This window comes from Emydura macquarii, unplaced genomic scaffold (assembly GCF_026122565.2).
Source record: "Emydura macquarii macquarii isolate MOO-44397 ecotype Brisbane River unplaced genomic scaffold, CSIRO-AGI_Emac_v2 contig_1146, whole genome shotgun sequence".
Classification (NCBI taxonomy): Eukaryota; Metazoa; Chordata; order Testudines; family Chelidae; genus Emydura; species Emydura macquarii.
This window is the reverse complement of record NW_027131283.1, coordinates 6,030,209-6,057,411: the sequence shown is the minus strand read 5'-3', so window position 1 is coordinate 6,057,411 and position 27,203 is coordinate 6,030,209. Positions and strand designations below refer to the sequence as shown.

Here is a 27,203-nt window from a genome sequence, read left to right as displayed (position 1 = left end):
ATTGTTTATGTAAACCTCCATATCACATTTCTAATGTATAATGTTTTCATTCACTGATCACCATATGGCCACAGTGCCTTTCCTTCACTTCTACCTTTCTTCCTTTTCTTTTCCCACTGCCAGTTTCTTTCTCTCCCTCTGGGAGCTGCATGCTCTCATCTTTGGATTGTTGATATAATTTCACACCTAAAAAAAAGAATAATTTTAATTGGAAAAAAAGTGTTGTCCCCCTCCATCACATCAACAGTGCCTTGTTAGCTGCATGGTTGGTTAGCTATTAACAACCATTTTAACATAGGAACGTAAGAATTGCCCAGCTATCTTAGACCCAACATCCATCTAGTCCAGTACTCTGTCTCCAAAAGGGGTTCATATCGGCTGCTTCAGAGGAAGGTTTACAAAACCCTGTAGTAGGCAGATGTATATTTGAAGAATGTTTCTGTTCTCTGGCAAGCAGTGAATAGTTTTACCTGGAGGAAACTAATCCAGGAACTGAGAGAGAGAAGTGGAAAAAAACGAAGGATAATTTAAATTCAATATATTTTTATTCTTTGTAAATACAATGAGTACAACTTTTTAACTTCACAAATCAGTTAATCCACTTTGTACAAGAAAAAATGTACTCATTCTATGATAGTCCAAGTGCTGATTTTTCTCAGTGCTAAATCCTAATAACAAATCAAAATTTGAAAAGTACAGCAGCTATCTTTAAATGTTTTTTCTACATTTTTCATAAGTATCGTCTCATATCAAATAAGCAGCTTATTGTGTGTGTGTGTGTGTGTGTGTGTGTGTGTGTGTGTGTGTGTGTGTGTGTGTGTGTGTGTGTGAGAGAGAGAGAGAGAGAGCAAGCACAGCTTTCATTAGAATCCGGAGTTTTCTAAAAAGGCATTGGAGAGTCTTGGAGACTATTAGCATTGTATCAATTGACCATCTTTATTTCTTCACAATTACTTCCTTTCCATTGTTTTTGTGGGTTATTTCACTTTTCTGCACATCTCATTGACAAAGGGTTTGGCCACCATTGCCTTTGGTTTCAGCACTGTGCCAATGGGATAGCGATCAGCTCACTGAATCAATCATCTCCATTTTATTTGGTTTTGCTGTTTTAGTCTTTCTTGCTTTACTTGTATTTTTTTCTTTTTTTCCTTTTTAGGGATGTGTGTGAAGTAAGTGTAAGTTGTTATGTGTAAGTGTGTAAAGCTCTTCTGTCTTTGAGATGTTAACCAAACTGAAATTCTGATGAGATTTGCATCAAAGTTCACCAGTTCATTTTACAGGAAGGCCTGAATCCAAAATGTCACTGCCAGCATAAGTTACTTTTAAAATCAGTTCTGAAGGCCACTTTATGATGCATTACAACAGAAGCAATGTTTTGGTAACCTGATTTTAGACCGTATCTATAATATTTAGAACATATTCACCAACAGAAGCTACTTTTAAAACAGTCCTGGAGGCCATCTCATGACATTATAACATGTAATGTTTAGGGTTTTTTCAACATTTGGAATTGGGTAACAAAAGTATCTTCTTTTTCTTTTTATCTCATATCTGCCACTTAAGTGATAGAATAACAGTCTTTCTTAGCTATGACTGATGACTGAATTGCCACCACTCTTTAGAAACGAGAAGCAGCCAAATTCCATCCAATTCAGTTTTTCTGTAAAGCAAAACATTCTCTCCATGATCTAAATCACTGTGTTCAAGGCAGCAAAATCATATCTAATGGGATTTTTTTTTAAATTTCTCAATGAATTTAAAAGTTAAACATTCCCAGGCTTATGCTTCCTGTAGATTTTGTTAGTTGAGGCTTATTCTCCACGGATAAAAGTTCTTAGCAAACTGTCCATCCTGATTGTTTACTTTTAAGGTGATTTATATGTCACTGGATTTGTACATATCTGAAAGCAGTCTCGTAATTGGCACATTCCCAATGGTCTTTTTGAAAAACACTTCTTCTATTGTAGATGGACTAATTGAACGTAAAGCTGGCAAAAGCAATAAGAGTTTTCCAAAACGGCAGGGTTGCGTGGGATACCTAGAATACAAAAAGACAGGGAATGTTACTGAGGTTTTACATATTTCTCCAAACACCAACATCACTTACCTCAATGAGCAACAAAACCAAAATTCAGCAAATTGTGGGGTTTGGTTCTGATGGTGGGTGAAATCCTGCTTGCCTTCTCACATACATAGTCATGTTGAATTTAATGGGAATGCTCATGTGAGTGCGGTGAACAGGCTTTGGGCCAGTGTTTCCACATTTTGTTGTTTGGCCATTTTGTTTGATCTCTCAGATGAATAACGTATAGAAGGCCAAATTCTGCCCTGACTTACACCTAGTTCAAGGCTATTGTCTGAGGGATAACTCAGAAAAATTTGGCCCATGTTAAATAAACTGTGTTTATTACATTGCAAGTTAAATCTACCCAGTATGCTGTATTAGTCACCTGGCAGATGTTTGATTGCAGTGTCACTTTTAATAATTGATTTTTTTTTTAAATTGAGTAAGACACGACATTCCCTTCCCCCTGAAAATATATATCTAGAAAAGGCTATATTCCATCCTCATTAGCCATATTATTCTTCCTGACTTTTAAAGATAAAACAATATGGGCCTGATTCTGATCTTGCTGATGCTGATTTTACACCAGTGTAACTCTTGACTTTGGAGGCCTTTCTTCCTGATTTTGCACTGCTGTATGTAAAAGGAGAATCAGGCCCACTATCAGAAACCTTCAAAGCCTAATTCTCCAATCTCCCATCAGTTTCACTCATGTAAGTCAAGAGTGACTCCATTGAAATCAAAGGGCTTGCACTAGGTTAAAACTAGAATGAGAGCAGAATCAAGCCTCTGTAGTCACATAATAAAAAGTACAGCATGAAATCCTGACCCCATTAAAATCAATAGGGAGTTTTGTCATTGACTTCAATGGGGCTAGGATTTGACTGTCAAAATTTCCAGTACTCTTATGAAAATCCATCAATATACAATGGAAACCTCTAAGACATTCCAAGGCTATTGCACTGACAGAAGAAAATAAATCTTCTCATATGATGGGTCCTAGCTACATCAAACATGGCCAACAATATTTTTTTAAATGTCCACCTTTCCAAAAAAGTGGCACAGACTTTGATATTCCTAAAGCGGGGAAGGGCAGAGGGAAATTGTTCCTAATTGCTGCCTTTATTCATACTGCAGATTTAGTCACAATGTATACAGCCATTCACTGCTCTTTACCTTTGTGGTGCAGAGCTAAACATTCCTCTCCTGCACAAATACCCATGGAAGAGTACTGTCTATCTAATCTGTAGTATTGCTTTGGCATCTAGGTTGACAGGCAGCCTTTCTATACTGCTCTGTGCTTTTGGTTTACCTCAGGAACGTGGGTCATCCTGGAATCATGAGACTGTAGCTCCCCAGTTCATGCCTGTTCTCACAACCATTTGTTAGGACTCACAAGGCTGGATTCTCCTCTCACACCAGTGTAAATCACTAAATTAAATAGGGTTATACCGGTGTAAAACTGATGTAAGTTAGAGGACTTCCAGAGCATTGACCACTGGGAAATCTGCGGAGTTTGGAACGAGGACTATGCCATGTAAAGCAGCTACTTCCTGGCTTCTCCCACTGGCTGGCTACATAACCCTAACTCCCACTGAGCTGCAATGGCACAATATTCGTGTGCGGGGGCTTCAATGGGGGTGGAGAAAGCATGCCACACAGCTGCCACTCTTTCCTTTTTAGTAGGTACTGGACACAACTGGCTGGTATTTTTATGTTTGTTCACATCTGCTGTGAAGAACACTAAACAAAGTCCAAAAGGACTTTGAAGATTTCTGACAGTGAGCATCGTTTATTTAAGAGTAGGTAATTTTTTAAATATGTCCTTAGCTTTGCAAAATAATTGCCAGTGGAACTTCTGCATAGGTTATAGCTAGTGTTCAATGGTTTTTTCATCCTATAATTTCAATTGATTATATTAATGTTTATTTCTAAGCAGTTTTTTATTTTTATATATTGAAATTTTCACAGTTGCATGAAATTATGGGGGTGAGGGGTCAACATACAAAGTAAGCATCCTGACATCCTCTGATAAGTTCTGAAGCAGCATTTTTCTTTCTTTGCCTATCTGTAAATTTTGATTATCATCAATGGAATCTTGGCATACCACAGTGTTGGGCTGGCCCCTGAGAAAGCTCTGTCTCCCACACAGACAGGTTTCACCCTTATTGTACAGAGTTCCTTTGTGCCAGAGGAGAGAAGTTGCTATTGGAAGTTGTAGCCCATAAAATAGGTCAAGAAATAAACAGAAATTAGGCTTTGGCTTTAATTAGTCTAAGTGTAGAGGAGTATGGGAAATTGAGTTTGTTAGTGTGAGTAAAAGTTAGAGATAAGTTGGAGACAGTAAGATGGGAAAATTGAAGTTAGCAAGGATATGACCCAGGGTTATGTTGTGACCATGTTTGGTTGTAACTGGTTTTAGAAGGGTTTTTAATGAGTGTGTTTGAGAATTTGGAATGTTTTACTAAAATGCTATGTATATTGATAGCATGGGAAGAACATTGGTGAAAATGTTACATTAAAGCCAATATAGAGGTGGTGGAAATGTGACTAAGGTAATGGATAGGTTTAATGTTAATTAGTAGTATCATGGGTTATAAAAGGAGTAGCCTTCTAAATTGGATGGTGCTCCAATTAACACCAAAAGGGTACAGTTAGGTTTCAGGATTATAAAGCTATTCTTTATCTGGTTGTCAGTGGACTGATCATCCATTGATACACCATTCCATCTTTGAATGTGAGTATAACTGTAGTACTGTGTAAATGGTAATTGTATGCCTGTTTGCTTAACTTATCATTTTTCTCTTAAATAAAGTTTGGTTCTTTCATTCAGAGTGTCATCCAGGGTCCTCTACTAAATTAAATTGACTGTAACTGACTTTGAGGCTGGAACCAGAAAACTAAGTTTGGTTTATTATATTCTTAGCTTTAATGATTTAACATTAATTGACAACCTTTAAAATTCAAGGTCACAAAGGTGAGGGGAAGCCCAGGTTGAAAGCAGCGTGTCTAAGTGTTGCTGATTTTCAGAATAATAGTTTAAGAAGAGGCAGTTTGGCTATATTGAGGGAAGTACATCTGATCTGTGACACCTGACAGAATCCGACTAGAAAGTTTAATTAATATTGCAGGCCAACGTTTTGGAAGGCAAAAATGAGGACAGCTGACAAAAAATAATGGGTAAATTGAAATACACAGTCTGGAGGTTAGACCTTTTATTCTTTTCTGTGCACCTCTATGTCCACTATGGAATTCTGAGGATTCCTCCTTCTGCCCCTATTCAAATCACTCTCTGATCTAGGCCTTGCATCACAGCCAATTGATTTCTAGCTAAGGATTGGACAAAACACATTTTAGAGCTCAGAACCATAGCTTCAAAAATGACTGGAGGAGTCTCTATTGAATGAGACGCAAGGCACATCCTTCCTCTTTGTCTCCTTTCCTCCCCATCCAATTGCCTAATAAGCTGCTTTGGCAGTACTTCTAGCTCTTGTGGTCCAAGCAGAGTGCTTTAAACTGTGGTTATATTAAAACCACTGCTCACGTAGTGAGCATAATATTACAGTGGTTTTGTACATGGTACATTTCACGCATTCCCAGTTTTACCCTTGTTAATTTCACAAGGTGACAACTACAGCATTTATGATTGGTATGAAAGTTTCTGTATCTCATGTTTCATACTGAATAAGATTGAAATGAAGTTTCCATATAAACTATAATTCTCATCATTCTGGTTAAGATGGCACTGAATTAGGAGTCACAAGTTCTGGATTTTTCTATTTCTGGCTCTGCCATGACTCTCACTATGGTCTTGGACAAGTCATTTAGCCTAACAGCCTCAGTTTCCTTATCTGAAAAATGGATAAAATACAGTAAAAAGTTTTAAGACGATAAAATTTAAAGTACTGTATATGGTGTTATTATTTATTATTATTATTTAATACAGTAACAGATAGGCAAAAGCTCCAGTTTTCTGAATTCATTATGTTCCTTTTCAGGCATCCCATGAAAGACTCCCTCTCTCTTTCGTTTTCCCACTTATCTGAATAAATTAATGACCCCCATTCCGTTTGGATAACCTGAGTTCTTCTATAGCTATATGTTCACTGTGAACATGGTATAAAATCCTGGCCTCATTGAAGTCCATGGAAAATTTGCCACTGACTTCACTGAGGTTAGGATTTCACCCAGAGTGTTTGAAAAAAGCGTGAAAAATAAATATTGATCACCTGGTGTGGATGTAACTGTTCAGAGTGAGCTGAGCTTCATCTTGAAGAGCTGCAATGGCGGCAGCATTTCGAAAACTTCTCAGTTCAGAAGCACTGTGTGTAGGTACTGGAAAGCAGATTAGTAACTAGTCAGGTGGGCGCTTTAAGAGGGTCAAAATATTTGAGATAGTGCTAATTAAATGTCACTAAAAATGCACTTTTATTTTTACAACATTCACTTTGTAATCCTTAAAGTGTCACACTACCTATCAGAATTCAGCAGCAGAAAATCTATTAACTGACAATCACATCTGTTTTAAAATGTCATTTTAGACTTGGAAGTGGCTAGCCAGTTACATGGCTAGTTATCAGAGCAGAAAAACATGAGATTATTTCTGCTTACCAGCTTTAAAAGTGACAATGCATTTGAGACAGGCAAATTCAGTAGCATCCAGCCGAAGTTGTCTAAATCTAGCCACAACCTCCTGTAAAGCCTGTATTTCTGAAATAATTTTATTCAGCTTCTGAGAATCTGTATTGTCACCATTCATGCCTAGAATAGAAACATATGAAAATGTACTCCATATTAAGACATGTGAATTAATTTATATTGATTTCTGACAAAATCCTCCATATCAATATCTATTCAATGGTCACTCTTAGATATCCAATTCCATGTAAACTGACTATATTGTGTGAAAGTTAATATAAAATCTTCTCTTGGATGATAACAAACACAGTAATTTGCATTTAAATGACAATGCAAGCAGCCATGAATACAACAAAACAACATTATTTGCATTTAAATATAGATTTATAAATGACAGGTATGCTCTATTGTTCAGTAGGAATTTGTTATTCTTTACATGTTGTTCTTGTTTCAGTAATGTATTTTTATGGTAATTTCTGTAACAAAGTCATTGAATTGTGCAATTCTTACCAGATACAGCCAGTAGAGTGTTAGCATCAACTGGAATGGCCCATTGTGCTATTCCTAGAACAAACAGTTCTCTCCAAGCATCTTCCAAAAGCATCAGCTGTCAACAATAGATGTACAATATAACATGGTGTGTAATGTATAGATTTATAAACATTTTCAATATGTAAATGTTTTAAAAGCTGCTTTAAATGCCTGCCTTTGTATTTTTCCCTCTGAATAATTTAGTGCTTCCTTATGTTTTTGATAAGGTGTCTATGGATAAAAATACCCACTGAAGAAATATTATTAATATTAATTGTTTGTATTGTAGAATCTAGAGTCCTCACCCATGATCAGAGCCTATTGTGCAAGGTGCTGTGCAAACACAGAGAGGGAGAGAGACCTTCTCTGCCCCAAAGAGCTTACACTCCATAAATATCTACTCATATTTTTCAAAAGCAGGTTTGCTCAATAAGCGCTCTCTTCTCCTCCTGTGTGTCTATAGCTACCTTAGTGTCAACAGGCATGTGTATTGAGAGCAGAATGGATGTCTAATAGTTCTTTGAGTGATATCATTTCTACAATATATTAGACTTTTTTACCTTGGAAATATATGATTTGTGAAATGAAAAGTGGCAAATTATTAGAAGGTGTCCTGAACTTATACCACTTGCTAGAGAGTCCATTCAAAGCACTACTATATGATGGCAGGTATCTTATTTACATTTAACACATAGTTTGTTAAACAAATTGATAGCTTATTAAAATACAGTATCAATAATTACAATATTTAAAATCTTATTTGTTTTCCTACTTTTGCTGAAAATAATCCGTGAAAGCTGGACACTGGAATCTGGTTACTTTAGTCTGAGGCCCAAATTCAAACCCTAGACCAGGGGTTTTCAACCTTTTTTCATTTGCAGACCCCTAAAAAATTTAGAATGGAGGTGCGGACCCCTTTTGAAATCTTAGACATAGTCTGCGGGCCCCAGGTTGAAAACCATCACCCTAGGACATCACTGAACTTCGGGGAAGTTCAAATCCAGGCCCAAACATCTTGGATGGTCCCTCTTCATCCAGGGCCAAACCCCAACTCCACATCCAAACATCCGTGGATTTTGATTTGGATCCAGATATTGCAGCCAATGATATTGTTTGCTCTCCATAACTTTTCCATCCCAAATTGTTTTTGTAGATTTTATTCCTTAGGAGAACTGAATGGCAGACTCTGTGCCCAGTTTGCTTCTCTGTTTGCACTGAGGCAATCCCATTGATTTTAAATGGAAATACACTGGTAGGCAGGAGAGGAAAATTTGGCTCCTTAGGATTTACACTGGCAAAATCAGCAAAGAATAATTTGTTAAAATGCACATATGAAATGTTGGCCCAGCCCCGCTCCTTTGCATGGACATGGAGGGGCCTACATTCAGCTGAACCTCATCAGTTCCATGGCCTGGTTTGAGGGGACAGGTGGGACTCCACACCTTTTTGTGCTCTACAACAAGGTGGAGGTGACTTTGAGAGCAGGGCAGGAGTAGACTCTGGGAGGACTGTCTGGTGACTCTCTAATTATGATGATACATTGGCCATAACCCCTGTAGAAGGGAAGCAACACTCTAGGCCTAGGGCCTCTGGCTGCTACTGCCACCCTAAGACTTCAGTAGCAGTTGCAAAGATGCTCTGCTGATGCTATGCGGTTGGCAGGAGAAGAGGAGGGATCCCATCCCCAAGCCTCAGGGTAACACACGCTTAGACTTTTTCATGTTGGTCAATGATTTGGTTGAAAAAAAACACTGCATGGATTTTGCAAATAAGGGAAGGTCACATTTTGAAGCCATTGAGTTTAGTGAAGCCCCTTTATAAGACGGGGGGGGGGGAATAGACAAAATCCTTTTGATAGAATTCTGTTTTTCTTAAATTCAGATGTGTAAGATGCATTTTAGTTGTACCGAAATCATCCAACACATGGAAAGCAGTTATCAAAATTCTAATTTTTAATATGCAGTGTTTTAAACTATATTGTTTTTATTAGATTAAGAGAGAAGGCTCCTAGAGTCATTACAGAGCTATTAGAGAGACAAGGTGGGTGAGGTAATACCTTTTAGGTCCAATAAAAGAGATTACCTCACCCACCTTGTTGCTCTAATATCCTGGGACCAACATAGCTACAACACTACATGACAGAGCTATGACCACCATAACATCACAGTTAAATTTCTGTACCATCTACTGAGGCTTTGCATAGCTTTTATTCAACTCTAATGAAGAAATTGTGACTGAAATGTAAATATTTATGGCTCTGTTTATATATAAATCTGGGTTTTAATTATTTGTATTGGTTTTTACGGTAACAAAAACTGCTCAGAATATAATATGAGAGATGAAATTATCTGAAATGCCATACCCGTCTCAGGCTTCTGGGGAGAGGAACAGAACATACAATTTATTAACACTGAAGACTACTAACCAGCCATTCCTTGTCATACTTCCTGCCTTATAAAGAGCTGATATTTCATTTGGATATGCAGGTTTCTATGTCGTATAAATAAATTGATTCTTGGCTATTAATTTGCTTTTGTAAAACTTTCCATCACTTGTTCATGCAGATGGCAATGAACAATGGTTCCTGGAAGATATCATCATCATGTTTTCTTTCCGACCATGTAGTTAAAGTCAGAAGATCTTAGAAAATAAAGGAACTTTCTCCTCCAATAGCTAAGGCTCTCCTCATTCCCATGAACGAGTCTTTAAAGCCTCCATTTGGAATAACTCATGCTGACCTTAGTAAGGTCTTCTAAATGAACTTCATTCCTCAAAGGAATTAGAAAATTCCAGGCTTTCTGAAGAACCTAATTCTGCTTCAGAATCAGACACTTTCTATAAGGGTAACCTGCTGTTGATTACTTGTGTTTTGCCAACAGATGAGGTTCCACATTTTTCAAGACAGAGAAGTGACAGATTGTTATAGAATTACAATGTTTTAATTTTTATAGAGCTGCCCAAAAATAAAAGCAGATCCTAGGAAAAGATTTCAGACTCTTTTCAGTTAGATGTCAAAGACTTGTGTAGGAAATTCAGACATTTATATCTGTGCCATTATCAAATTAAATTGAACAGTAGTACTATTGTAAGGCTCATCTGTCTGATTCTCTAACTATGGAAGAAGGCTATTAAAACAAGAGTGATTTCCTTTGAGTTTGCCCTGAATGTGAGAGGAAGCTGAAGAACCATAATAGAGAGAGGTTCAAACCATAGTCCCATATCTGAACACCTCTGAATTTTGAGAAATTTGGATCCAGATCTAAATTTTACAACTCAGACCCATCTCTAGAACCTGAAGGGAAAAATTGTGAATTTTAAAACAGATTCAATTAATATTACAATTCATTGATACTTGCCTTTAATTTCAATTGTAAGGTATGTAGCTGGTTCATTTAAGATGACTGGATAAACTGATTTCTGTGTGGTGTTTAATAGGCCTATCTTCTTGGGAAAAGTTGAATGATATGCAATATGCATTAGCCATTTTTACTGTATTGATGGGCCTTTCTTTTGAAAGCTGTTTCCTTCCTCTCACTCCCTACACCCCATTCTCCCTGGAACGATGATCTCTTGGGGAAATTCAGGAGCAACTGTATTTGAAGTCAATGGGAATGGCTTCCTCGCAGCAGCTGAAGAATTGGGCCCATTCCCATTATCTTTGTCAGTTGTTCACTGTTGACTGTTAAGCCTTTGGCTTATGCCAGCTCTGCAGCCTCTTGAAGATTCCACTCATCCAGGGGGAGGTGAATGAGGCCCCACATATCTAAGTTCACAAAAGGGCTCTCAATCTGGGACTGTCTCTAGAAAAGGGACCTTTCACTTTATCTAAACAAATGTCCTTTTGTGCTACATGTGATATATTTTTAGGTAGAAATCTCTATTGTCTTCCTAAACATCTTTTTCTGTTTACAATATGCATTTGTTAATGTATAATAGTACTTAGAATATTTGGTCTGTGGTATGTTGGTATATTTTATTTGGTGATTGTTGTAAGAGTCAATTAATACAATCATTTGTAATATTTAAGGTATGACTTTTTCTTTCTAGTTATTGTACTGGAAAATTAAACTCATATCAAAATATTAGATACATTTTTGTGACTGGGGCTTTGTGTAGTTTTTTTCCCTTTTATTATTGTCTGATTACTTTTCAGAATTAATGCATTATATAAAATAGATCAAGTGCTCATCAAAAATCAAGTAATTAAGAAATTGCTTTAAATGGTTCACTCACAAATCACTGGAGGCAAAGGCAAGTTGTCACAGAGGAAAACAAGACAAATTAAGGAAGATTTTAATTAGGAGAAAAAAAAGAGTAGGCTGAATTCTACTGTCAGTCAAATCAATGTAAATCTGGAGTAACTTCACTGAAGTCAGTGTGACTCAGAGAACCATTTGACCAGTGTATACTAATATGATTAAATCAGTGGTTCCCAACCTGTGGCCCGGGGACCAAAAGTGGCCCGCAGCTGACTGTAGAAGGGAGCTGCTGCCTGAAGACCCAGGCGGAACGCATTTCCGCAGGGCTAAAAGACCAGTGCAGGCTCCTTGATGCAGTCAAGGGGACAGGAGATCCACGCTCCCCTCCCGCTGGCTGTAGCAGGGAGTACGGCAAAGCGCTCCATCTAGGTCCATAGACACTGGGGTCCCTTCTGGAGCCAGAGGGAGAGGAAGTCAGTGTTCCCCTCCCCCGGCTCCAGCAGAGAGCAAGGCACTCTGCCTGGGTCTCTAAGTGCTGGGGTCCCTGCTGGAGCCAGAGGGAGGTGAGCACTGATCTTCTGTCCCCCTGGCTGTAGAAGGGAGCCACTGCCTTGCGACCCAGGTGGAGCGCACGGGGCTACAGGACATGTGCAGTTTCCCTGTTGCAGCCAGAGGAACAGGAGATCTGTGAGGAGACAGCCTCCTCCCTGAACTCCTTCCATTTGGATGCAGTGGGGGAGTGGCTGCTGTGGCCCTTCAGGGTTGTAAAAATTATATCTGTGGCCCTCAAGCCAAAAAGGTTGGGAACCACTGGATTACATAGTAAAAATGCTTACTGAGAGTGCACTTTTCATCCGTAGCTCTCAAAGCACTTTACAAAGGAGTATAAATACCAGGATGCTCATTTTGCAATTGGAGAAGCTCAGGCACACAGAGGTTAAATGACTTCCCAAAGTTCAGACAGAAGGTCAATGGAAGAGATAGGAATAAAAGCTGGGGGTGAACTCTTCGTCCCATTGAGGTCAATGAGAACTTTGCACACTGCCATCAGTGGGGCCAGGATTTCATCCCCCGTTTCCTGACTTCCATTCCTGTGCTCTATCCACTGCCTCTCAGAATATTTGTCTTATATCAACATATATTTCCTATCTCAGTTGCATCTACACTATCAAGTAACTATTTCAAACTGATGGAAATTGCTGTTAAAACAACGTTATTTTAGAAAGGGGCCAGATTGAAAAGGCCGAGGGCCAATTCGTAAGAACTTTGGAATAGAGAAAATCCACATTTAGATCTGAATGGTGTGGACCCTCTTTAATACGGTTGCTAGGGTAAGGACAATTTCTCATTGTATAAGTCTTACCTGATCTTGTAACGACAGCGTGGAAAAGGCTGGAACACTCTTGGCCCATTTGATGCTCATAAAGAGAAGCCTGGCTGCAGATTCACAAACAGATTCAGTGGCCACTTCATAGAGATACATAGGTGTACCATTGACTTCATGTGGATACTAATATAAAAGGTAAAATAAGGCAAAATCATTTAAAGTGACCAAGATAGCCACAGAGTTTAAGGTCAGAAGGGACCACCAGACCATCTTGTATGATCTCTTGTACATCCCAGGCCACCACACCACCCACCATCCACACATTAAACCCAGCAACTAAAATTAGACCAAAGTGTCACAGCCCACAAAAGACTAGACTGTTATGTGCCACAGGCAGAGAATAGGAGGGACTGAGGGGCACCAGTGCCTGTGGTCCCTGCAATGGCAGGGAAATATTAAGTGACATATTTCCAGATAATCCTGGCAAGTCACCCACCTACATATATGCTGCAGAGGAACACGGTCACTACCGGTCTAACCTTTGCAACTTACTAAAATTCATTCCCAACCCCACCTATGACGAAGTTAGACCCTGAGCATGTGAGCAAGACCCTGGGAAAGAGAATGCTCCATGCCCCCTCAGAGCCCTGGCCCACCCCATCCAGTGTGCCATCTCCAGCCATGACCACCCCTAATGCTTCAGAGGAAGAAGATAAAACAAAATAAAATAAATATAACTCAACCAGCCCTCCCCCACCCCAAGGGTAGATATTGGGGAGAGGGAGAATCCCTTGGCTGAACCATGAGCTTTTAGGAACATACAATAATAAACTGGAAGTGAGGCCTCCCCCCCCCCCCCAGGCTACTGAGCCCTACCCCCTTCTTATCCTTCACCTCAGATATGTCTGCACTTCACTAGTCATTCTTGTACACAGACATTTTATGCAATCCCATCCTGCACCCACTGAAATGAATAGCAAAACTTCCACTGGCTTCAGTGGGCCAGTTACAAAGCAGATTATTTGCTTTGATGTTCATGGGGATGAACGGGACCATATAAGGCTAAAATCACAGTATGGCAGAATTAAATTATAACAGTAAAATGTAGCTTGATTCCCTACCTCATCACTTTATTCAGATTTCTCTGCTTTCAGAACAGATATATATTTGAATCAATAGTTTATTTTGTCACTCTTAGTTCACACCCAGATTCAGCAATCTAGCCCTACGCCTCAAAGCACTTAAGCATGTTCTTAGCCATAGTCACATGCTTAAGTCCCATTGGTTTCAGCTGGAGATAAACATGTGCTTAAATGCTTCATAGAAAGCACAGGGTAAAATGCATTTTCATTCTAAATAATTTCTGGTTTAATATTTTTGAATTTACATTTATACAAATATAAATAGGATTTTTACAAGCAAGTGCACAGTGAGTTTCACCAAGCTGTAGAGTAGATTTTTTTAAATTTGTTGTATACTCTAAATACAAATGTGCTTGTGAATATTTGGAAAAGAGAGCATGAAAATATTTGAGTTATTAATGTTACTAACTCATAAATAAGCCTCATCCATCAAGTTTATGACAGCGATTTCCTATGCTGCTTATTAAGTGGCAAAGCCACGAAATAAAGAAAAAGATCAAATATGTTTGTGTACATAGATATTGGGACAGACTGCATGGTACATTATAATGCATTACAGAGACTAGCCTTTTATTGTCCAGGAGGTCGCTGATTCTCCAATCTTGGGTCATTTTAATAATACTGTGTCCAGACTGAAACATGTAGGGCGATGTGTAGCCTGCAGGTGGCAGTATTTATGAAGTGTTCCACTATATGTGTGTCTTTCCATGTAATGCACATGCATACATATACTATAGCAGTTCACAAATGGTGTTAATGGCTAAAATGCATTCGTGTGTATTTAGTCTCTACATAGCGAGAATGCTGTTAACGTGCAGACAATCGTTCTTTTAACTCTCCACCAAAATCGTCTTAGAAATATGGAGAGTCCGAGCTCAAAGCTCTTACTCAAACAAAATTCTCGTTAAAATCAACAGGAGCGTTTACACTTCCTAGTATCGGGTCCGGATTTGTCTGCTCCCATAGATGTGACTGGAGCTCACGCCAGCACACCCTCTGGAGACAGTTAACAAACCCAGCTCTGTCTAAAACAAGCCTTTCCAAACCATGATTCCATGTCCTAATGTCCTGCCATACCCTCTGACCGCTCGGGCGGTGTCCCTGAGTAGAACCCGGAAGGCAGCTGACCTTTGGAGTTGGCTGTGCCAGTCCCACCAGCGCCTGCCTGTCGGGAGTTGTCGATACTGCAGCCAGCTCCAGATTGTGGGGCTCTAGCTGGGTGACGGCGGTAAAGAAGGCGGGAGCAGGTAACGCGGCAGAGGGAAAGTGAGGTGTGGCTCCATTCTCTTCCTTGTGTCCTCTGAAATACAGAGCTACTTGCTTCCTTATTGTGGATGTCCTTGGGCCTCTTTCGTGCTGCACAGCTGGGAATAAAGGTCTCATTTAGTGAACAAATTAGCCAGTTGCAGCCTGATCCAAAAAGCCCATTGACATCAACGCCCATTAACAGCAGTGGGCTTTGGAACAGGCCTCATTGACTCACTGTACGCCATTGTCCTCGGTGATTTAATGCTACATGCTACATTACGTGTCTGACGTTGTGTACATTCAATGCCTAATAGTGCCTGGTTGATATTAAACTCGGCATTAAACCTAAACTGCCAGATTTCCCCCCAAACCCAACGTACACGGTTATCTATCTGAAAGTTTGCCTGGCTTTCATTCATAGGCACGGTAGCCATCTCTTCAGCATAACTATGGTATTACTTCAGTGGCAATAGGCATTTTAGAGCCATAATGTTCTTTCCCTGGTGGATCTACTTTGGGATGGCCGTGCTGTTCTTTGCGGGGTAGTGTGGCGACTTGGCTACCGTGCCCTATTATTTTGAGGAGAAGATCTGTAGCCTGCTAAAGTCCTGTTTGATTAGGCCACACTATTCGCCAACTTTGGTTGTGCGATTTCGCAGGCAGCGTCTAGAATCTAGGTTCCGTTTGGTAATCCGGAGTCAGCGATGCATTCGCATCAACAGCAATGGGTGTATTGGTTAGTTCTGGTGTGTCCAACCCGCTCCTGGAACTTGCCAGTAACAAATATGTGCGGAAATATGTCCCTGTCCCATCAGCAATGACAACATACTGCTTTCCAGATTGACTCTGACAGGCACTAGAACCCGGCCAACGGGAAAATACATTTCATTCAGAATTATTATGGTTCACAGTCAAAACGCTCTAAGGGTTTCAACCTAATGAGTCAGCTGGCGTTTGACAGCTTAAACTCTATTGGGCTCCATAGTATCGGGACAGTATTCAAGTTGATAAGATTTATGACAATACAAGTGCAGCAGGAAATCTCTTTGTTTCGGGATTTTCAATTTAGGGCCATTGTCTAACATGTGCTAACAAAACAATCGGTGCGAAATCCTGGCTCACTGAGGTCAGCTGGACCTTACAAGAGCCAGGATTTCATAGTCCTCGTTTCTGCCCGAAATGGGTTTGAAGGCTTGTTGGGAACTACAGGACATTACACTGTTGCATGCGAGAATATGGAATTAATTCCAAGCCAGTCTGAGTGCTCGTCAGGCTCTAAAAGGGCGTCATTTTTCAGGCTACTGGAAGATCAATTTTGGCTCATCAGACTGTTTATTGCTGAGACACCGAGTGAACTCTTAGAGCGCACAGTTTACTGACCTGTGCGAGGCCTCCTGGCTTATACCTGAAGGACTTCCCTCGGTAGGTTAGGTGATCTTCAGTCTATTATTAATACTTGCGACCCAGAAAAGCGAAGGTGAAAGGCCAATTTAACAGCAAGGTTCTTAATTCTCTAAATAAAGCCAGGGGCTCCTGTCTGCACTGATGTCAGTGGCAAAACTCCCATTGCCTTCAATAGGCTCACCCACTGCCTACGTTTCATTAAATTGTTCTAGAACGACTTTGTGTGTGTGTGTGTGTGTGTGTGTGTGTGTGTGTGTTGGTCTGATTGAGACGTTAAAACAAGGGGCTGGCTTGTGTCTAAGAACTGATCAACGCGTAGGAATGTGGACTAACTGGGTCAGCATTACTCAGAGCTCTCTGAAATTTCCCATACCAGAAATCCTGCCTCTCCTTATCAAAGGTTAGACCTGGACATCATGGGTCAAATCCAGCCCTGGCACAGCTCCGCTAATTTGAGTGGATGCACGCCAAGGGCTGGATTTGGCTGAACTACATTAATTTGTGGTTTCATTGCACTTGTTTAGCTGTTTTTAGTTGCTTTTTTCATCAGCCCAAACAATTTGCCCGACACTGGTTTTGGGTCCGTTTTACACAGCTGAATAACAGAGGTTCCAATGAAAACGAATAGACACCGAATTGGGTGCATGGGAGAGCGACACACTGGGGGAGCCGGGGGAGATGTTAAAGGCAGGCCAGCAGTCTCCTCCTAGGTGGCTGTGTGGTTTTGTGTCAGGAGGAGAAATGGGAAGATCGGTGGTGGGGAGGGGCGTTAATTGCTGCTAGATGACAGGAAGGGGTCATTTAGATGCATCAGGCACAGTGGAAGGGCAGGGCAGGGCAGGGCAGGGAGAATTTGGCCGACAGATGGGTGGCAGCTGGAAAGAAATACTACGGGCCCTGGTGTCTAGGCGCTGCGGTATTAGAATGTGAAGGAAAATATGTTTTCCATACATGCGATTCATGGTTCATACTATTCAGATGAAAGGAGAAGGGTAAAAGGATGTGCAAATACCATCTTTGTTCATGTTGACTTCCAGGCATTTCTTCAGTCGACAAGCCCTGCATTGGTTCCTGTGTGTCTTATCCACCGGGCAACCTCCCTGAAACAGAGAAACTCCTTTCGCTAAGAGATGGGTTGCAAGGCATGGGGTGGGGAACTTACACGCGTCCTCCAGGGCAGCTAAAAACTTGCTCAGCGATCACAGCAGTAGGGAATCACAGAAGATCAGGGTTGGAATGGATCTCAGGCGGTCATCTAGTCCAACCCCCTGCTCAAGTAGGACCAACCCCAACTAAATCATCCCAGCCAGGGAGTAATCCCCCCACCTTCTTAGCACGAGGTTTTTGTTCTTTCTGTTTGTGGGCCCTGTCCGAAATTTTTGGGAAGGGAGGGGTTTGTAGTGCTAAGGATTTTCCAAGCAGACCATCACACTGAAGCCAATGGAGAGTTCTGCTTTTAAACCGATGCTTGAGCAAGTAGCTCCAGACTGGGGCTCTCGGTCAGCGCTGTCAGTAGCTGGAGAGGGCAGAGGTAGCTCGGAGCTTCGATCACTTTCCCCACGGTTCATTTGGGTTTGCGGGACCCCTGCTCCTCAGCGACTGGGCTGTAGCCTCTGCAGAAACGATTTACTTCTACAGGAACAGACAAATGACGGGGAGAAGAGCGTGTGTGTGTGTGTGTGTGTGTGTGTGTGTGTGTGTGTGTGTGTGTGTGTGTGTGTGTGTGTGTGTGTGTGTGTGTGTGTGTGTGTGTGTGTGTGTAAAAAAGTGTCTCGGTGAGAAATGGAAGACAGGGCTCGTTTTGAATGTATGAGTCCATGCTCTTGGAATCCGACCTTGTCACAAAGGATTTCTTCCTTCCTTGGGAGACTATCCCCAGGGTTCAAAGTAGGGTTTAACGAGGTGTAAGGGGCAAAACCCTGTTGGCCTGACTCCTGGGAGCAGCCCAGGTGAAATCAGTGTCAGAATCTGGCCTCACTTACAAAGGGGGAAAAATCGGAGTCGCTCCACAGTGACTCCAAATGGATTTCCACCGGTGTTAGCAAGATCAGAGTGTGGCCCAGTGGGGCTACTGGAGTGAGTAAGGCGAAGGGGATTTGGCCCCTAACAAATGAATGGGCAGGTGGCTATGGACAAATCTGTTTCAGCACCTTAGACAGCTCCCCACCCGCGAGGCTGCCTCTGCGCCCCGGAAAAACGGAGCTCCTCAGGCCTGCGGGGGCAGGAGGAGTGGCTGGCCGAAGGGCAGTGGTAGGGCCTTCGAGCCGTCCACAGGCCCAGAAAGTCACATACCGCCCGCGGCTCAGGAAGCTAGAAACATCCAGCCACACTCCAGCCGATGCTGAGGTTGGGGACATGGAGACATGGGACAAAACGGGGGTGTGTGAACTGGGTAAATAAATATAATGCTGGTGACAGAGATCGGAATTCTTTAAAAAAAAAAGTCTTTGAACCAGCTACACTCTGTGTGTGTGTGTGTGTGTGTGTGTGTGTGTGTGTGAGAGTGAGACATCCGCCATATTCACCGAGCCTCGGAAGCCTTAGATAACTTCACTTCTGCAAGCAAAAGCCACGAGTCCTTTCCCCAGTCTCCTCCGGGGGTTACCTAAGCACTAGGCACCGCGAGACACGACAACGCAGGAAACCCCCTCCCGAGAAAGGCGGGCGCCTGGTAGGAAACAATAAAAGCAAGCCGGGGTTAATTGTTCCGAGACCGTTCCGCTGGGACTCCCTGAGCTGGAAACGAGTTCGCTCCTGCCGAGACCCAGCCAGCGCTCGAACTGACATTCCTCCGCGCTCGGTGCAATCTCGCCTTCAATCGCAGCGGTCAGGCTGCAAAGTGAAACTTACTCTGAACCCTTCTCGGGGGCCCAGCTCCCACTGATGTCAGTGGCGAAGCGCCCACAGACTTCTGCTACTCCAGCTCGGGCCCGGGCAGACTCTTCTCTAACCCCGGCACTTCTCAAAGTGCAAAGGAAAGAGCCGCCCAGTTAAAACACCTTCCAAGACAACCAAATGCCCAGACGCAGAGGGAGCTTAAGGCAATGTTGTTCTGAGTAAAGATGCTTTGTAGCTGCTTCGGGAAAAACCCATCTACTCTCCTTGCACAGTTCCTTCCCTTGGGTGGAAGTACAAATCTGATCGATTCACTTCAATATCCTCTTTGCCATCCGCCTTGGCACTGGCCAGCCTTTTTGTTTTCACTTTTACCCTATTTTTCTACCCTGTCCGCCGATCTTGAAATGTGTCAGAGTGAGCGGAGGTGAAACAAGTCCCACCACACCTTTGTGGATTGTGGATGCTCGATAGCTATAGGAGTTTAGGTTCCACACTTGGAATCAGACTCTGGCGGACTGAGTCACTTCTATCCTGGCTCGGGCACAATTCACCGTGAAATCGGTGGGGATTCGCCTGGGACAGGGCTGCAGGATCGTGTTTGTAAACACACAGAGGGGACAAGGTGCACCGGGTAAGGTGAACATCCTTTCCCGTAGTGAGTGAACAGCTCCAATACCCCGGGGAGGGGAAACTTCGATTCATTATTCTGCGCTAATCCTTCAGGTAAGATAGACAAGGCCCTCATATGATGTCCACTGCTCCTTGTTCTATTTACAACACAAGCGTTTGACCTTGTACTTAAATCTTCTAGCTGCCTTTATGATATATAACGTGTTTGCTGTGTTACTGTAACCTGTTGGTCCCAGGATGTTAGGGAGACAAGGTGGGTGGGGTAATATCTTTTATTGGACCGACTTATCTGTTGGGGAGAGAGACAAGCTTTCGAGCCGCACACACCTGAAGAAGAATGCTGTGTAGCTCGGAAGCGTGTCTTTTTCACTAGCAGAAGTTGCTCCAGTGAAAGACAGGACCTCACCCACTTTGTCTCTTTTATTAGAATAGGTATTTATTAGCTAATTGGTGGGAGCGGGAATTATTATTGTCCTAAGTTTCATAGTGACGTGGAAAAGGATCTCTAGCGAGAGAAGCTAGTTCAAAAAGTTTGTATAAATGTATTTTCCAGTGAGATGGGGGAGGGGAGCTGGGAAGAGGAGAAGTTTTTTTTTTCAGAAATCTTCCCGGTAACTATGGTATTGGCTTAGCTAGAACTCATCAGCTCTCCCACTCCCCCCCCCCCAATAACTGCACTTTTATTTTAATTAAGAGGGAAATAGAAGGAATGGAAGCAGACATCAAAATGGGGGGAGGGTGTGATTGTTCTTCGATTTGGTTATGTTTTAATAGCAAAACTGATGTCAGACCATTGTCTTAAAATATTTGTGCGTCTCTGCCCTCTTCTCTGCGTAAATAACCTTGGTAGAAGTAGGCGGCGTGGGTATAACCTACAGCCGAGCATACATATAAGGTGCAGCAAGCGAAGGCCACACCAATTTATGTCACTAGAGTTCAAGTAAATTGGTTTATTGTTTGAATCTATTTTTTCTCTCTGCGTCACTCTCTGTGCTGCTCTACGGGGTATTTCTATACCTATTCTTCCACAGATGCGCACAATCAGAGAGTAATCTAAACACAGACAGACTCGGGGACTGGCCCTGGAGAACTGCCCAACATAATGCTAATATTCATTGGGTTAAATGACACATTGCAATGTACTCTAATTTTGAACTCCTCTTGCTTTAAGAGGAAAGGTCTGACATGTGGAGTCAGACTCCTGTTCCATGAAGTCCGTTATCTTACCTCCATCCAATACCTAATGCTTCAGAGACAATTCAGTAGCCAGTGTATCTGGCCAAACTCCACCACAATGTGTCTTAAGCAATGCAGTGGATGGCTAGGCATTTCTTCCTGGCCACTGCAGGCGATCGTTTTGTCTTGAAGCATGAGATTTGGTTTTTGATTTGCTGTTTAAATCCCCCAGGAAGCTGAATCCTATTCTATTAATATACGTGCCCAGAAGAGCTTGCATCACACGTACTGGGAAAATGTAAATATCCTAAAATGTTTAGCAAACGTCCCGAGATGCTTGAATCTATCACAGACAAATGCCTGCCCCCCGCCACCTCCAGAATTTATTAAGCTGGGATGGGATCCATACTGGATTTTGATAAATATTTCGGCGTGACAAAGGAAACTTCGGAGCGACAGTACAATAACTCTTTGACCGTGGACGGGAAATGAGCCGGTGCTGTAACTAGTACCTGATTTCCAGATTTGCAGACGTAGGTCCTATTCCTCCTGATGCTCCTTTTGAAAAATCCTGAGCATCCATCGCAGGCGTAAACCCCATAGTGCTTCCCGGAGCTGCGGTCTCCACACACTTTACAAGGGATGTCTAAAATACGACCTGAAAACAGCAGAGGCAAACGGGGGGAGGGGGGAGGAAGGAGAGAGAGAGAGAGAAAGCGCTAAGCAATCTGACCTCTGAAGGGATTAGCACCAGAGCTGCGATAAAAGCAAATAATGAAGTGATTTTATAGCCAACCTTCTTTTCCTTGAGCAAGTGTCAGTTTTCTACAATGAAAATTATTCATGCACCGCTACATTTATTTGGATCTTCTACAATCGCCAAGACCCATTTTGGAATGAAAGATTGCAGCAGCTAGGAGAGAAAAGTTTTGGCTGGCTCTGTAGTGCTCTGCACACAGGGGAAACTACGTTCTGGGTGTCTGCTGGGAGTGGAGAGAATCAAGTCGCAAAAACAGCTTCCAGCTGGGTTTGTTCCCGCCATAAACTTGAGTGTGCATCAATTTCCCTACAATTTAAGCAAAACTTTCTGCATCAGCTTTGGGAAAGAGCGGTTTATGTTCTACCAAACGTGTGAAATGCCTGGTTTATTAGCATCTATCTAATCTGTCTGGCTGTCTATCTATCTATCATGAAGTTCACACAGTCTGAACTGTGTTTACTTTTCAGCGACTTTTTCTGTAATTGCAAATGCCTTGAAAGTACTGTAAAATGTATAGAGATTATTAAACCTCATTTCAATGAACGCAAACACAACTCCCCACCCGCTTCTTTTCTTTTCTTTTCTTTTCTTCGTTAGCATCAGTTCAAACAACCTCCTTTCCCCGAAAAGTAACTCCAGCTAAAGAGGTAGCTGTCTCACAAAACCGGGGCATGAAAAACCTAGCCGCTTTGGTTTATAGCAATTTTCTTTGCTTTGAATTAGCTCAGTAAGAGTGTCTTAAGTGTGGTGGGGGGTTAGGGTGAAAGCGGGATGGGGGAGGGGGTTGAAAGCTGGAGTCAGAGAAGTCTTTTCTGCTCCCTAGAGAATTTGGGAGCCCGAGATGCTTTCAGACATCTCTATCCGGAGGCTCTAAAACAATGCCTCCCGGCAGACAATAGGGACATTAGATAAAGTGTTAACTTAATGATTTTCCCCATTGAAACTCGTTTGACTGCCTCCAATCAGCACAAGCTGCCAGCTTCTCCCCTAAATGAAACTCGACAGCTGCTATACACAACACGGCTAGAGGAATGGGGATTAGGTTAGGGACTGGGGAAGGGAGGGGGATGAGGAGGGAGGACAGAGGGGTTAAAGAATAGAAAACTTTTCCGCAATTAATAACAAGTCCAGCTACGAGAGCCACCCCATTCCCCCCACACCTCCTCCTCCTAAAGCCTGTAACGTAAATTGTGGCTCTGGATCTGCAGGTAGGAGATCGCGAGGAGGGTTGGGGACAAGGAATGATTTCTAGGACTGTGTAATTACAAGCCCTCCTTGCCACCTGCCTATTGGGTCACCAGTGACCCGTCAAAAAGAGTAGCATGGGAATTCGGATATCACACAATGCCAACAGGGGAGAGCACTCGACTCCCCCCACCCCCTTCAGCTTCAGCATCCACTGATAGACTTTACACACCCACACACACAAAAAGGAAGAGGAGGAGGGTGAAGAAAAGACAGTGAAATTGTACATGCAACTGTGCCATCCCCTTGCATGTAATGTCACCGCCAAACTAAATGCAGGGTTCACAAGCACTTTGGAGTTTGATTTTAGCGATGCTAATCCCAGACTTTCTTTCCCTAGCTGAAGTTTGCAGATAAATTGTAGCTTCCCGCTACAGATAAACCCGAACTTTGTTTTCGACCACAAAAAGGAATTTTTTAACCAGCTTCAGACTAGGCAATAAATCAGTGAAATTAAGGAGTGGTTTCTTTTTCTTTCTTTCTCTTTTTTTTTTTTTTTTTTTGGAAAAAAAACAGTTCGTATCGGTATTAGTTTATGTATAAAATCAGAAGACTTTTATTTAGTGTGAAAAATAGTTTGCCTACGGTGCGGTTAACTTTTCATGTTTTGTATTTTATTTCCCCACATCTAGAGATGGTAAAATAATATTTTAAATCATCAAGAGCTAGTAAAATAATGCTAGATTCAGAATCCCCCTCTGCAATTATAAAAGAAGGAGGGTGGCGCAAATTGCGGCTGGATTTCTAGTAATTCATGGGTAATATAATTCGGTTTGTCAGTTGATCTCACTCAATATCTGACCGAACTTTCTTCGTCTAACAATCCTGTGTCGGTCTCATCTTCATCTGATCACTTTTGCAGTTTTTCTGACTCTCCTCCGACTAATCAACATCTTTGGTGAATGTCAGACGATTGAGGACGCACCGGTAGACATGGCTGTTGTTATGAGAAAATTCTGGGGCAGAACAAATATGAAGGGGGGGGGGGAGGAAAAAAGCGAGCGAGAGAGAAATATTAACTTGACACAGGGTCATGAGATAACTGAGCAGCCCTGTTTAAAAGAGCTCCCATTTGACGAAGCAGAGCTTGGTCTCAGAAGTGCAACGTTAAGAAAATTGAATTTTGTTGAACTGGGAAACCGTTTTTAACATCCCTCGACAGGGGGTCCTCGCAGCTTTTTGTGTGTCATAATTGCTTAAAGATATATGGCAGCTTCGATTACTGTAATTACCATCAGAGGCTGTTGAAAGAAGTTAGTCTGGGTCTGAGGGACTACTCGATGGGGTCTTATTGCCACCCAGGCAGAGATCACGTTTGACATAACTATACACTCTCTGGAGGGAAAGTGGAGCAAGATCCACGCTGCACACCCAGGCCGAGGAGAAGAGCCACCGTAAAAAAAACACCTCGTTCTTGCAGCCCTCAAGGCTAGTCTGTCGCCACGATCTGCTCCTGCCCTTCCTCGGGCTCCAGACACAGACCGCAGTCCTTTCTCTAGGGACTACATCAGGCGCGATCACGCCGAATTATTCTTTCGGGAACGTTTTGCAGATTTCCCTTTAGATCTCTCTCTCTCTCTCTCTCTCTCTCTCTCTCTCTCTCTCTCTCTCTCTCTCTCTCTCTCTCTCTCTCTCGCTCTCTAAATTATAATTTCTCCCAGGGGACCCTTGGATAAAATCTAGGTTTATAAATTACAGCAATTTGAAGAAAGTGCTGAGAAACCCGGTGGAATCCTGTCAAACCTTTAAACACATCAGTTATAGTATTATGGCTGGTTTCCTGAAACCAGGGGATCCCCCCCTTTCTTTCTTTCTTTCTTTCTTTCCTAACAGCTAGCATCGTGTGCGTAGATAGAACCATTCATCCTTTTCCCATGCAATGTTACAGCGCTCCAAGCAGCAAATCAAGGTTACAGACAGAGCGATCTGGCCCTCGATTTAAATTAAATGTAGTTTCCTTCCCTCCTCACCAGAACGGGAAGAGGAGCTTTTATCTGCTGTTCAGATTTTGGGAAAGGAGCTGTCGGTGAGGGGTGCATCTGGTAACAAATGTATTTCAAACGGCAATCGGGGCAGTTGGAAACGCCAGCTCTCTTGGGAGGAAAACTCCGTAAGGAGCAATCTTAATTTGAATGGGCTCCAGGGAATATCGGATCTAGAAGTCAAAGCGATATTGATTTCACGGTGTAAGATATTAAAACCACAAAGGGATGGGGGGAAATCGGTCCAGAACTAAGGCTCTAGACGCTCTGGGTTTTCTACCCCCCAAAATGTCTCCTTGAGAACCTCAAACCTATTCAGGGACAAGTTCTCACTGGGGGTTTTTTCTGCTCCCCACTCTCCGTTTTATTTTATTCTTATCTTTAAACGAATGTGCCACGAAGCTATTTAATTTGCTGCTTTTGATCCCTCGTCCTTTGCTGCCCAATTCCCCATCGATGTGGACTTCAGCGGGAGTTTTGGGTGCTCCAGAAATGCAAGATCAAGTCCTTACATCTTCATTTTTTGTGCTCGGCTTTTGTTATTGACAAATCAAGTGCCTTCGGGAAACAGCCTGAACGCATCTGTAGGAAAATACCCCACGCAAGCCACTCTCTCTACATCGACAGAAACCAACTTCACCCGCTCGCTTGCCCGAAAGAAAACCCTACATTCAAGACAATATTAACTGAAGCAACAACGGCAAAACTCCGAATAAGAACCGCCAGGCGTCCAGCAAAAACAGCGACTGCTTCCTGGATGGATTCAAACCTCCAAGGTACAAAGGAGGCCTGGGGTAAAGAGAACCATCATGCCTATGTCAGACGTGCATGCATGAGTTTGCATGTAGCAGTTATGTGCATATGGTCACAAACTCACGTGCACACCCACTTTTCAGACTCATCTTTAAATTGCACTGCACCACCACGACATAATGCTGCTATTCAATTGCCAAGAATATACATGTCCGAGCAGTCACTTGTCTTCCCTTAAATGGGATTGTGTATTTTTTTTTCTTTGTTACTGACTCCATCCATATTATAAACTCCGAAAGTGCCAGTTGGGATTATACCGACTGAGCTGCTCTTTGCTAGAGCGGTTAATCATACTTTAAATTCCCCAGTTATGAGGTACACGGATTTAGGATTAAGGAAAATGTGACTTTAAAGTTGTTTCTGCTTTCCTCTTTGCAGGATTATTTGCTAGGACTGGAAATGGTGTGCAAAGTATTGCACTTAAATCCTGTTTCAACAGAGTTGCTTATGCGATTCTGTGTAACTTAAGGATCTGAGTTTTGCACACTTTTATTGTAAAATATTGTGCAGCAGACGAAGGTTGCGTGACTTGCGTGAGAGAAGCAGCACGTTTCAGCTCTTTAATGCTGTTTTAAAACTCAAATACCCCCTCCACTAAAATCACACAGACCCCCACACAAATCATGCTCAGGCTCAGGTGGAACATAACTAACACTTGCTGCACGTATAACCGCACCTCAGACATGCTCGATAGCAAAAGTGGAGCGAGATTGAATGAGAGAGCTAAACGATCAAAACAAGCTGTTGGAAATGACAAACCCAGCATCTTATGTCCCAGTCTCCCCAAACTCCATCTGGGGCCTGAATGTGTATTAACTGCCACTACAGATGGAAAGAGACATGCTTTTGCAAAAAAACAAAAACAAAAAACCCCCAAGCTGGGCCAGTTCTTCTAAAAAGGCTGTTAGAAACCTGCATCACATATTACCCACTTGTTGATCCTGCCGGCTTGCTCATGCTTGAATCCCTTTGGAAATCGCTAACTCTGGCTAAAGTCTTGCTGCTCTGGGGAGATTTCTATTCTCCCCTTCCGTGTTTTTCTCTTTCAGTGACAGGTGTTTCCCAAGCGGTCAGAATTCCTTGCACGTTGGAAACCGACACATCCTCGCGTTTCTTCCCAGCTCTTGCAGCTTCTTGGGAATGTTGCTTGAGACAGAGACAAGTTTGGTGGCGTTTGCTGTTCCTGCAAGAAAATCCTTTCCGGA

The 27,203-nt window shown here is 42.3% G+C and overlaps 1 protein-coding gene across 1 annotated transcript; it reads right to left on the bottom strand.

Annotated features, from left to right (window-relative positions):
* Positions 1 to 1,875: 1,875 nt before the first annotated feature.
* NR2E1 (nuclear receptor subfamily 2 group E member 1) lies at positions 1,876 to 26,955 on the bottom strand. The gene is made up of 9 exons (XM_067546763.1): positions 26,931 to 26,955; positions 21,711 to 21,856; positions 17,567 to 17,654; positions 15,031 to 15,266; positions 12,797 to 12,943; positions 7,214 to 7,310; positions 6,677 to 6,826; positions 6,295 to 6,400; positions 1,876 to 2,038 (listed from the first exon to the last, which is right to left on the bottom strand). Exons 1-9 carry the CDS (start codon positions 26,953 to 26,955, stop codon positions 1,876 to 1,878), a joined length of 1,158 nt encoding a protein of 385 aa, XP_067402864.1.
* Between the last annotated feature and the right edge of the window lie 248 nt (positions 26,956 to 27,203).

Bases quoted from the DNA above. Each gene is read 5' to 3' on its own strand.
- NR2E1 (XM_067546763.1), bottom strand. From the start codon at position 26,955: ATGAGCAAGCCGGCAGGATCAACAA. The intron at 21,857-26,930 runs GTGGGTAATATG...TGCTGTTTTCAG, and splicing joins CAAGCCGGCAGGATCAACAA to GTCGTATTTTAGACATCCCT. The intron at 15,267-17,566 runs GTATTTGCACAT...CTTTATTCCCAG, and splicing joins AGTCAACATGAACAAAGATG to CTGTGCAGCACGAAAGAGGC.